General features: G+C 36.7%; 1 protein-coding gene across 7 annotated transcripts in view; it reads left to right on the top strand.

The window, feature by feature from the left end:
* Window positions 1-12446, top strand: part of GTF2I (general transcription factor IIi) — a 97349-nt gene that overhangs the window by 35233 nt on the left and 49670 nt on the right. For all 7 annotated transcript variants that reach the window (XM_059038392.2, XM_059038388.2, XM_059038384.2 and 4 more), the window contains exon 9: window positions 6870-6947. In XM_059038392.2, the coding sequence (XP_058894375.1) occupies window positions 6870-6947 (78 nt within the window). The remainder of the gene's footprint in view (window positions 1-6869; window positions 6948-12446) is intronic.

Genomic DNA, 12446 nt, shown 5'->3' with positions numbered 1-12446 from the left:
CTTTTATCATAGAGATAAATTGATTTTTACTATTCAGGTTCTTTTAGAACTGAGCATTGTCTTGGACATTTTACTTAATGTTTGCTTTCTTGCCATGTTCCATTTCTAGGGCAGAGTATTTTTGCTTATTTTAAAAACATACAGGTCTTCCTGACTTGATTACAATTTTATTGTAATAATTTATTGTTATTCTGGTTCTGTGATAAGAGTCAGAATGAAAGCAACTTAATCTTTTAAAAATAATATATAGGGCTTCCCTGGTGGCGCAGTGGTTGAGAGTCCGCCTGCCGATGCAGGGGACACAAGTTTGTGCCCCAGTCCGGGAAGATCCCACATGCCGCGGAGCGGCTGGGCCCGTGAGGCATGGCCGCTGAGCCTGCGCGTCTGGAGCCTGTGCTCCGCAACGGGGGAGGCCACAACAGTAACAGTGAGAGGCCCGTGTACCGCCCCCCCCCCCAATATATATATATATATATATATATATATATATATATATGTAATTTTTAAAGGTCATCATATTATTTCTAGGGATATATTTTTAAATTAGTCTTGGTGATTGGTAAGGAAAAAATGGATTTTTACAGTTTTTTCTTACTAAAGGCACATATAAACTATGATGTCTCCTGTTTGACCTCTTGCAGAGGATGGATGCCAATTGGTATTATGTTGTGTTACATCTCAATTCTCACTGTTGCAGGGCCTGTCACTGTGGGGCAAAAGCTGTACTCTCAGATTGCTTCAGAAATTATCTTATGCAGTGAATTTCAGATTTAGAGTTCATCTGTGAACATGAGGATGATTTTATTAGAAAATCTCATAATTCACTTATGTTATTGAACTAATTACAAATCATATATCACTTAGGTAGATGATGAAAGGCAGCAGAAATTCTTAACATGATTGGGTGGCATATTATATATAATTGTAAATGCCACCCCCTCATTTTGTTTAATAGTGAACCACAAGAAGCATTCCTCGGGCTTCCCTGGTGGCACAGTGGTTGGGAATCCGCCTGCTGATGCAGGGGACATGGGTTCGTGTCCCGGTCCGGGAGGATCCCACATGCCACGGAGTGGCTGGGCCCGTGAGCCACGGCCGCTGGGCCTGCGTGTCCGGAGCCTGTGCTCCGCAATGGGAGAGGCCGCAGTGGTGAGAGGCCTGCATACCACAAAAAAAAAAAAAGAAGCATTCCTCGTAAGACACTAGCACATTCTCATGTTTCTTACCAGTGTTCCAGATGTCCAAACCATTACAAATTAGCGTAAGTAATTTGAAAATGCAGGGTACCATTAACTTTTACAGGTGATACGATTATGTATACAGAACACTGAAGAGAATCAACTAGAAAACTACTAAAAACAAAACATCCATAATCTATTCTATTTCAAGAAGTGTTAAAAAGTCTGTAGATAATAACAACTTAGATTAAAAGCGATTGAAAAAAATTTAATAATCCTTTGAAAGCTTTCTAAGCAATAAAATTTGACTAAGAAAAGATTCTAAAAATTTTGTATGGCAAAATCAGCCAAAATGTATCAAAGGACATGTAAGAAACAGGGAATGGCTATTTGCAAGACAAATGACAAAGGGTTGTTTTACTTGACTTACAAAGAGCTAATCCAAAAAATAAATGACCAAAGATTCAAGAGAAAATGCTCGGTTTAGTTAAAGAAATGGAGATAAAAATCCAAGAAAGATAAAGTTTTGCACTCAGCAGATCGGCAGATATTAAATTCTGCTTATACCCAAGTCTCAGTAAGGGTGTAGAGAAACAGGCAGTTTTAAAATTCTTGATGTGTGTAATAATTATTGCTGTCTTATGGAAGATACTTCAGTAATATCTCTCATTTGGAGATGCACATTTTTTTGACCCATTGCTGCTTTGCAAAAAGAGCAAATAACCCGCAGCTCCATTAGTGAATTCTGTGTTGTCTTTGAACACAGTGAGGCAATAGGTCTGTATCCACTGATGCACAAGTATCTATAAGACAGACTACTTGTTAGCTAGAGAAAAACTAGATGTGATGAAAGAAATTGAATAATATTGTAATGCCTTAAACTTTTTATTTAAAAATGTTACATTTTGAAATTATTTCAAGCTAATAAAAAACCTGCATGTGTAATATAAGGACCTTTTTCCTGTACCATTTGACAGAAAGTTGTCAATGTGATACCCTATCTTTTTTTTTTTTTTGGTGGGGAAGGAAAAGCAAGAACACCAGGTGTGTTTAGTGTGCCGCAAGAACACCAGGGATCTTTCCCAAAGCAGTGTGTCCCCTATCACTCTTTTAGCTACTTCAGCGTGTGATTCTTAGAAGCAAGGATATTGTCCCACATTACTACAATATAATCATCAAAATAAGGAAGATAAATTACTCCTAATTCTCAAACCCTTTTCAAGTTTTGGGTTTGTTTGTTTTCCCATTAATGGCTTCTTCAGCTTTCTCAGGCTTTTCTGGTCTTCTATGGACACTTTTGAAGGAAGTATCTGATATTTCCTCATGATTAGATTCATGTGATGCTTTTTTTGCAAAAATAGCACAGAAACGATGCCGTGTTTTTTTTTTTTCTCCTTTCATATCAGGTGGAAGTTGTTTCCTATTTATGCGTTTACTGAAGGTATTATTTATGTGACCAGAGTTAGTTTTTCTAGGCTTCTCCACTGTAATTTCTTTATACTAATTGTATTTCCTTTGTAATTATTATATTCATGGGAGTTTCTCTGAGGCTGTGGAAATAAATACCACTCATCAAACTTCCACTTAAAATTGATTCATGTATATTAGAGTACACTCTATTTCTATTTTATAGTATATTTCTGTTTTATTCAGTGTATTACAATTCATTATTATCATTATTTATTTTGATTTGCAAATAGTCCTTGCTTTGGCCATTGGGAACCACTTCAAGATGTCCCCCGTGTCCTTTCCTTGCGTTGTTTGTAAATATCCCCGTCGTTTTAGGAGAACTTGAAATTTTTTGCTAAGCTAGGTTGTTAGGGTTCATCTTATTCTTTCCCTAATCCAGCACTAGAGTCAGCCCTGGTTCCTCACTGTGGAGAGTGTTATTTATTAAGAAGAAATCATAACCTAGGTGCTACATGTTCTTACTGCAGTTGGGATGTCATTGCTTCTAAGTGGACAAAGCTAGGGTATCTGTTTATTTGTATTTACATACACATAATTACATACATATGTACATCCATTTACATCTATGTTTTTTCATGCGCATATCTGCAGTTCCTCTCTTGACACCCCAAGGTTTTTTCCCTCCCTTTCCTAGAGAGTATTCTTTGTCATAGTTAGAGTCATAGCAACCAGATATTCTCAGTTTTTTTACGTATTTCGTTTAAGCCATGTCTTACTGCCAGCCTCCTTGCCTTGCTGACACTTTGGCACTCTTTGTTGGGCTGTCACCACTCATGCTTGTCCCCCATTTGTCTCAGTCTCCCAGACCTGTTACTCACTTTCATCTCCCCCCTCATATAAATAGTCTCATTCTGCTACCCTGCTTTGGACCATCAAACCTCCCCGATGCAGCTGCCTATCTTGGTCAGCGTAATCTAACGGCATTTGGAATGAATTGTTGGGGTAAGGAGAAAGAGAACTCTGTGTGTGTGAGTATATGTGAGTGAGTGAATGAGACTTTTTATGTATGTTATTTTTAGGGAAGTCTGCAAGACAGGCAGTATTGAATTCTCCTTTTTGGGACTAAGTATTTGAATCTATTACTCTGTTTTACAGAAGTTTTTTTCTTTCCCCCCTTTTTTCATGTCACAGGAAATTTCAATTTTCGGTTTAGTTTTTAGTTTATTGTGCTGAAATCACCGTTTTGCAAATCTTCTCCCCTTTATTTATATATTCCTCTTCTGAATAGTTTGCATCCAAAAATAAACATGCTGACTGGAGAAAAATCATATTTTTGTAATTCTTTATCCATATTAAGTATAGATATAATAGTTCACATCTCTATCATAGAGGTTTATTTTTTTCTGCCTTACACTTTGTCTTTATATGCTTTTGTGTGTATGTGTGTGTCTTAACTTTTCTTGCAGTTTCTTTTAAAATTTCCATTTTATTTTATTTTTTATATTTCTTGGGCATAACAGTTGTGGTCTATTTAGGAGAAAACAGCCATACAAGTTACTGGAACCATACCAGTTATTATTATGGAAAAAATTTACAGATTAATTAGTTGTAATAAAAAGGACTATATACTAAGGTATCATGTAAGTAATGACTCAAAGAATTGGCTGCCACCCCTAAAACTTCACTTCCGATTTCTAAGGTGGGATACTATTTGGATGGTACCTGGTATATGTGGGGGACATGTTGAAACTGGATCTGGTTGTGTTGGAAAACTTGTAAGGTGGATCCAGGTGTTGCTATGGGAAGGGTCTGCTTTCACTAGATTAAAGGAATATACCAAGGAGCGAGTGACCCTGATGGGAACAGGATGCAGCAAGCCAAAAGAAAGATACAAGTTCCTTTTCTCTCTTCTAGCCTTGTAGCTTCCCTACTCTATTCCCTTGTGGCAGAGATTCTCAAGGAACCAACTGGTTTGCAGTCCATGCTTCAGAAGAATCTAAGAGGGCAGGTCTGGACCTGAGACAGCAGCTTAATGACTCACAGGCTACCCCTTTGGCTACACGGCATCCACACACACCTCCGCATATTTAAACCTTCATGTAACAACTAAACAACAGTCCCATCTGACGGGATGCAACTTTCCCTTCCTACAGAGGGAACCATTTTGCCCCCGTTCTAATAGTCATTGTACCAGTCTCTGGGAGACTAATTTACTGCCCAGTCATGGGCTATGTTAATTACTCCTCAGATACACCCCCAACCTATTTATTCTCTTATTTAAAGGCTAACCGGCAAAGGAAACCTCCAGCAAAATTTTTGTAAAATAATAATGGGAAGGAGAAGAGAGAACAGTTAATATAACCAAATTATAATATTTACAGAAACACACATACTCATAACAAGGAAGAAAACATGCAGTGTCCCCATTTCTGCGGCTTGTCACAAAAATTCATACCTTTCTTAAGTCATTACCCATTATATTATGTTTTCTTTGCCTTCAGCCAGGACCCTATCCAGTAAGGTTCTTTACCTGGTTGAGGTGACCCAAACCTTCATTCCGCAGTGGATCTGCCTTTTCTGTTTGCTTTGATTTTCTGTTAACTTATGCTGATGAGCATGGAAGTACTAGACACCCCACAGAATCCCAGGGTTTCCAGACAAGTTCCCTGCCACCATCTCTGGCAGCAAACCTACCTTCCATTGGTGATTGCTGTCCACAGAGTAACCCCCTTTGCTTGTGGCTTCAGGGATAAATGTCCTTTAGTATATCAAACTAACTCTCTTTTTGAAGTATTTCTTCAGTTGAAAATACTCTGTACAAACCTTCTAAAGTCACATAGCACCTCAATATTAAGTCCATGACGGGACTGGTATGATTACAGCCGATATCTTAGTCTGAACTGTGTACATACACCCATCCACTGTTGATTTCTTAAACTTGTCTGAGAGTATCATCTACTCCTGACATGGCAGATGAGAAAGAGAGAGTAGGAACTGCAACCATTTGGTGACATTAGCATTTCATTTCTGAAAGCCTCTCCTGTGTAACCCTTTGAGGCTCCCCAGCCAACGGCTCTTTGTTTTTGAATATATGGGGAATATATCTTTATTAAGAATTCATTAAAGAATTTGTTAAGAATCTTCTTTCTTAAAACTTTTAATTGAAGTATAATATATGCAAAGTATAAGGGTATATATGCTCAATAAATAAAAAGTACACATGCCTGTAACCCAACACATTGATACAGAACATTAATAACACCCCAAGAAGGTCTTCTCCTTCCCCCTCTCATTACTCTCCTCCCAAAATCAACTACTTGCTTGTTTTTTTTTTTTTTTTTTTAACCTGAGGCTTGTGCATTTTAATTTTTCTTCAGCTTTCTTGAGGGGTAATTGACATTACTTGAGTTTTAACAACATAAATTTCTTTCCTCTAATTTTGACCTTCTACATGGAATTGTAAAATATGCACTCATTTATATCTGGCCACAAAGGTGTACATCAAATTATTTGTCCTCATTGTGGGCAAAGTGTTATGCTGAAAGGTATGATTTGTTACCCTTGTTAAAAAAGGGATAGGGCTTCCCTTGTGGCGCAGTGGTTGAGAGTCTGCCTGCCGATGCAGGGGACGCGGGTTCGTGCCCCGGTCCGGGAAGATCCCATGTGCCGCGGAGCGGCTAAGCCCATGAGCCATGGCCGCTGAGCCTGCGTGTCCGAAGCCTGTGCTCCGCGCAACGGGAGAGGCCACAACAGTGAGAGGCCTGCGTACCGCAAAAAAAAAAGGGGGGGGGATATATTAAGAGGGGGAAAAATTAATGTGTCTCATTATTAAAATGATTATGCCATATTTACTCTGGAATAGTGAGTTACTAAAATTTATGTTTGCAGGTGATTTTCAGTGATTTATAAAAATGTTTTTAATATTGAGTGAAAATAGAGTGTGACTAATTTTCTTTAATTGCAAGGATCAGAACTTGTCAGAGAACAAATTTAGCATTAAATAATCCCAGAATATTAGTAGTGTGGTTAAAATTACTACACTAGTAGTTGGTAGTACTATTAGTACTACCACTAGTACTACTAGTAATAGTAGTCTAGGTTGGGTTTTAGGTTATTTTTGTCCCCCTGACGCCTAGCATACTTTTTGTCTTTTGAAAGCCTTTAAAATATGTATGCATTATTCTTCATTATTAGGAGGGCAGAAGGGATTTCCCTATACTGTCTGAATGCCCTGAAGTGTAATTATATAATTTAATTTTAAAAAATAATTTGTTTTTACAGGCATTTCTCTGGAAATGGCAGCTGTGACAGTAAAGGAAGAATCAGAAGATCCTGATTACTACCAATATAACATTCAAGGTAATACTGTTTAATACAATTTTTCTTTGTAGAAGTTATTGGTGGTAAAAATTAAAATTCTTTAATTGCCGGAATTCCTTAGATACTATTTTATTGACTGGTCCTTTGGTCCTTGACTAGCATGTATACTTGTAATTTATCACTGGAATAAAATAGATTTCAAAAATGGGGCACTAAAATAAACTCAGTTTACAGGGGAAGTGTTAAATTAAATGATCATTAATATTCTTAAAAGGACAAGCAAAACTTGTGGCACAATTTAGAATTCAATTTGAATTTTCAGTTATTTGCAAGGCATAAGAGGTCTTCTAAATGTTTAATATCTCTATTTGTGCAATAGAAATAACTGCATTATCACTGTGTTAAAAATCTATAAAAGGTAAGACATTAATTTTAGGTATTTATCATCTTGTTCTGTAGCTGCTTGATTATCAAAGAGGGAATTAAAGGTCATAATTTCACAATACAGTTTGCTTTTGTGCTTTGATGGGTTTTAGTTTAGAAGAACATCTATAGTTCATGGTAAGTTTAATTTTTATAGATGCATAAAGTACATTAAACATTTAAAGTCTAAGTTCTGATTGGTTTTATGTATATACCCATAAAGCTATCTTCACTGCAGTCAAGATAAAGAAATGTCCATAATCCTCAAGTTCCCCTGAATCTCTTTGTCATTCACAGCCCTCCCCAGCCAACCACCGATCTGTTTTCTATCATTTTAGATTAGTTTGCATTTTTAAGAAATTTATGTAAATGGAATGACCATAAAGTATGTACTGTTTTCTTGGGGTGGGGAGCCATGACTTCTTAAATTCCACATAATTGTTTTGAAATTTCATCCATAGTGTGGCATATATTGATGGCCGATTCCATTTTATTGCTGTTATTCCCATTGTTCGGCTGTACCACAATTTGTTTATCCCTCTGTCTATTGATGGACATTTTGGTTGTTTCCAGTTTGGGGCTATTAAAAGTAAAGGTGCTGAAACATTTGTTTGGAAATACGCCTTCATTTCTCTTGAGTAGATCCCTAGAACTGGAATAGCTGAGATATATGGTAGGTATTTCAGCTGTTTTCCACTGTGTTTTTACTATTGTACATTTCCATAAGCGGAGACAGTAGTTCTAGTGGCTCCACATCCTTATCAGCACTTGTATGGTCCGCATTATTATTTTTAGCCACTTCAGTGGATGTCTTGTGATACCTCATTTTGGTTTTAATTTGCCTTTTGCTTAATAGGTTTGGTTCATTTAAAAAGATAAGGCTTTATCAGTTCTGGAGTATTATTAAAAAGTTATGAATAAGTTTGTTCTGTTTGTAATCATGTGAATATCTGTATACAGATATTTGAATTTCATAATTTTTATCTGTCAGATTTGAATATTTTATTGCTTGTGATGTTAGTAATCACATGGCTAAAAGGTTCGGATAATTCTGAGGATTTTTAATTAAAAAGTTAAAAATTTGGAAAATATTTAGCCTTTATAGCAGTTGTTGGTACCTTACTAACATATATTTAATAAATACTGTTTAATAAAATCTTTTTAGCATATTATATTTAAATTTTAAAATAAAATGTCTGCTTTTATCTTTCGTATTGCCTTTTTTAGCTTTGCTGTTACTAGGCAGGATTATAGAAGCTTTTTTCCCCCCTTTGAAATAGGGAGTGTGAGTGATTTAAGTAATACGAATGGAAATCAGATGTTTATAGAGGAAAAGATTGCTGAAATGATAATATTTTAAGTGCAGCTGAAGAAGGTGGGAACCAGACTATTAGTTTTTCATCTAGGCTGAGAGATACAGTCCATGCAGTTTGAGTACTTCTCTTAATAATTAAGCTTTGGCAATTCTTTGTATATTCTGAATAAAAGTCCTTTGTGATGTGATTTGCAAATAGGTTAAATTGATGGTGTCCAACTTAGTGCTTTTTTTTTTTTTTTTTTTTTTTTTTTTCCTTATATGAGTTGTGCTTAAGTATCATAGCTAAGAAATCTTGGTCTGATCCAGTGTCACAAAGGTTATCTTCTGTGTCGTATACAAGTTTTCATAGTTTTGCATTTAGGTCTGTGATTGGTTTAGACCTAATTTTTGTATAGTGTGCAGAGTACCAGGTTCAAACTTAAGGCATACAGATATCCAGTTTTTCCAGTACCTTTTGTTGAAATGACTGTTCTTTTTTTTGTTTTGTTTCGTTTAATTTATTTTTGGCTGCATTGGTGGGCTTTCTCCAGTTGTGGCGAGTGGGGGCTACTCTTCGTTGTGGTCTGCGGGCTTCTCATTGGGGTGGCTTCTCTTGTTGCAGAGCACGGGCTCTACGCACATGGGCTTTCTTTAATAGTTGTGGTGCACAGGCTTCAGTAGTTGTGGCGCACAGGCTTAGTTGCTCCGTGGCCTCGAACCCGCATCCCTTGCATTGGCAGGCGGATTCTTTATCACTGCGCCACCAGGGAAGCACAATGACTGTTCTTTTTCTATCGTATTACCTTTACATCTCTGTCAGTTTTCTCGAGAATATTCTGTTACATTGATCTGTTTCTATCTTTTTCCAAAATTACATTGTCTTGAGGACTATAGTTTATATAAGTCATCTTTAAAATCAGATTGTGAGAGTCCACCAAAATTATCCTTCTTTTTCAACATTATTTTTTTTGCCTATTTTAGCTCCTTTTCCTTTTCATATAAATTTTAAAAATCAGCTTATTGATTTGTTCAAAAAGCCCTGTGGGGACTTTTTATTTTTTAAGAGTTTTTTTTAAAAATTATTTAATTTTTGACTGAGTTGGGTCTTCATTGCTGCGCACTGGCTTCTCTAGTTGTGGCGAGCAGGGCTACTCTTTGTTGCAGTGCGTGGGCTTCTCACTGCAGTGGCTTCTCTTGTTGCGGAGCACGGGCTCTAGGCACGCAGGCTTCAGTTGTTGCGGCACATGGGCTTAGGTGCTCCACGGCATGTGGGATATTCCCGGAACAGGGCTCAAACCCGTGTCCCTTGCCAATGCAAGACAGGTGGATTCTTAACCACTGTGCCACCAGGGAAGCCCAAGATTTTATTTTTTTATTTTCTATTTTTTTTGATGTGGACCATTTTTAAAGTCTTTATTGAATTTGTTGCAATATAGCTTCAGTTTTATGTTTTGTTTTTTTGGCCGGAGGCATGTGGGAACTTCTTATTCCCCAACCGGGGATCAAACCTGCAGCCCCTGCATTGGAAGGCGAAGTCTTAACCACTGGACCACCAGGGAGGTCCTTCCCCCTTTGCCCCCTGTGGGGATTTTGATGGAGATTGTGCTGAATCCATAGACTAATTTAGGTTGAATATCTTAATATTGAATCTTCTGATTCATGAGCATGATATATGTATCTTATCTATTTAGCTCTTTCTTGATTCCTTTCATCAGTGCTTTGTTTTCAGCATACAGGTCTTGTACATATTTTGTAAGATTTATATCTAAGTATTTAATGTTTTTCAGTGTTATTGTAAGTGGTGTACTGTTCTTTTACAGTTTCAGCTTCCAAGTATTTATTGCTAATACGTAGAACTACAATTGACTTTTACATATGGACCTTGTATCTTGTGACCTAGTTAAAATTCATTTATTAGTATAGCAACTCTTTGGGAAAAAAATCTTTGGGATTTTGTAAGTAGACAGTATTATTTCTTCCCTTTCATTTTCTTGTGTTAATTGCACCAGCTCTTCAACATTCCAGTGTTACGTGGAATAGTAGTGAGGGTAGGCATCCTTACCTTATTTGCAGTTTTAGGAGGAAATCTTTCTCTGTGAAAGCTGTCGGTTTTTTGTAGTTGCCCTTTATCAGATTGAAGAAATTTTCTTCAGTTCAGAGTTTGTAAAGAGTTTTTATGGTGATTGGATGTTGAATTTTGTGAAAGGTCTTTTCTGTATCTCTGGAGGTGATTACATCATTTTTCTCGTTTAGTCTATTAAAATGGTCAGCAACATTAATTTTCAAATGTTGGTTCTGACTAATATCTCTTAAGAACATTTTCTAATGTTCTTAAGAGATATTAGTTAGAAGTTTCTTTTCTTGTAAATGTCCTTATTTGGTTTGGGTAATACTGACCTAAGTGAATTGGGAAATGATATATTTGAAGAATTTTTTAATAGAATTGATATCACTCCATTTCTCTGTATATTTTTGATAAAATTTGCCAATGAATCCACCTGGACCTTGAGGTTTCTCTAATGGAAGGTTTAAAAATTTGCTCCATTTTTTTAATTTTAAAATTTCTTTTAATCATTGTAGGTCTGCTCGGGTTATGTATTTCTTGTTGATTAAGAGTTGGCAGTTTGTGTCTTTTAAGGAATTTGTCTACTTTAAGTTTTTTTTAATTTTAACGTTTGCAGGGTCTGTAGTAATTTAATTATAGTGATTTGTGTCTTTGTTTGTTTCTTATTGGTCATTCTAGCTCAGGGCTTTGTCTTTAAACTTGGCAATATTGACATTTTGATCAAAGAATTCATTGTTGTCAGTGTCTGTCTTATGCTCTGCATTGTAGGATGTTTAGTATCCTCCCTGGCCTCTCCCTGCTAGATGTACACCAGTAGCATCTCCCTAGTTGTGACAATCTACAACGTCTCCAGATGTTGCCATATGTCCCTTGGGGACAGTATCATTTCCAGTGGAGAACCATTGCTCTTGCTCTAGAACTTTCTCAATTTTTTTCTTTTTTCCTCAAAGATCTAGCTTTTACAAAATTTCAGTGATTTCTTTGCTCTTACGTTTCTTTCTTTCTTTGTTTTTGGTTGCTTTAATTTTAATTTGGTTGTATTTTATGTTTCTTAAGATGGGAGCTTAAATCATTGCAGTATTTTCCAATATAAGTACTTAATGCCATAAACTTCCCTCTTAAGCATAAACTTTGATGTGGTTATTTTCATTCATTTCAAAACATTTTCTAATTTCCCCTCTGTCCTCTGATTTACATAGAAGTGTAGTCTTTTCTTTCTTTCTTTCTTCTTTTTTTTTTTTTTTTTTTGGCAGCACTGCATGGCTTGTGGGATCCTAGTTCCCTGTCCAGGGATCGAACCCAGGCCCTCGGCAGTGAAAGTGCAGAGCCCTAACCACTGGACCGCCTGGGAATTCCCTATAGAAGTGTAGTCTTAATCTCCACATACTTGTGGACTTGTCAGGTAGCTTTGTTACTGATTTTTAGTTTATTTCCATTATGGTTGGAGAACATTCTTTGTATAATTTCAGTTATTTCAGCTTTGTTAAGGTTGCTTGACGGTCTTTCAGGACTGCTATATCTGTACTGGCATTTCTCTTTACTTCTATCCACTACAAAAGTATTGAAATCTCCAACTGCCTCTGCCTATTTCTCCTTCCAGTTCTTTCACTTTGCTTCATGCATTCTGAAGATCTGTTGTTAGGGATCACTATGCTAGAAGCTCCTTTTCCTTTGGGCTCCTTTCCTGGCAGCCCCTTTCCAGTGCAGACCGTTGTCCTGGTTTGTAATAACCTAGGTTAGTTTTGTCTGTTTT

The sequence above is a fragment of the Kogia breviceps genome, chromosome 14 (assembly GCF_026419965.1).
Source record: "Kogia breviceps isolate mKogBre1 chromosome 14, mKogBre1 haplotype 1, whole genome shotgun sequence".
NCBI classification, from domain to species: Eukaryota; Metazoa; Chordata; class Mammalia; order Artiodactyla; family Physeteridae; genus Kogia; species Kogia breviceps.
This window is presented reverse-complemented; position numbering and strand designations above follow the sequence as displayed.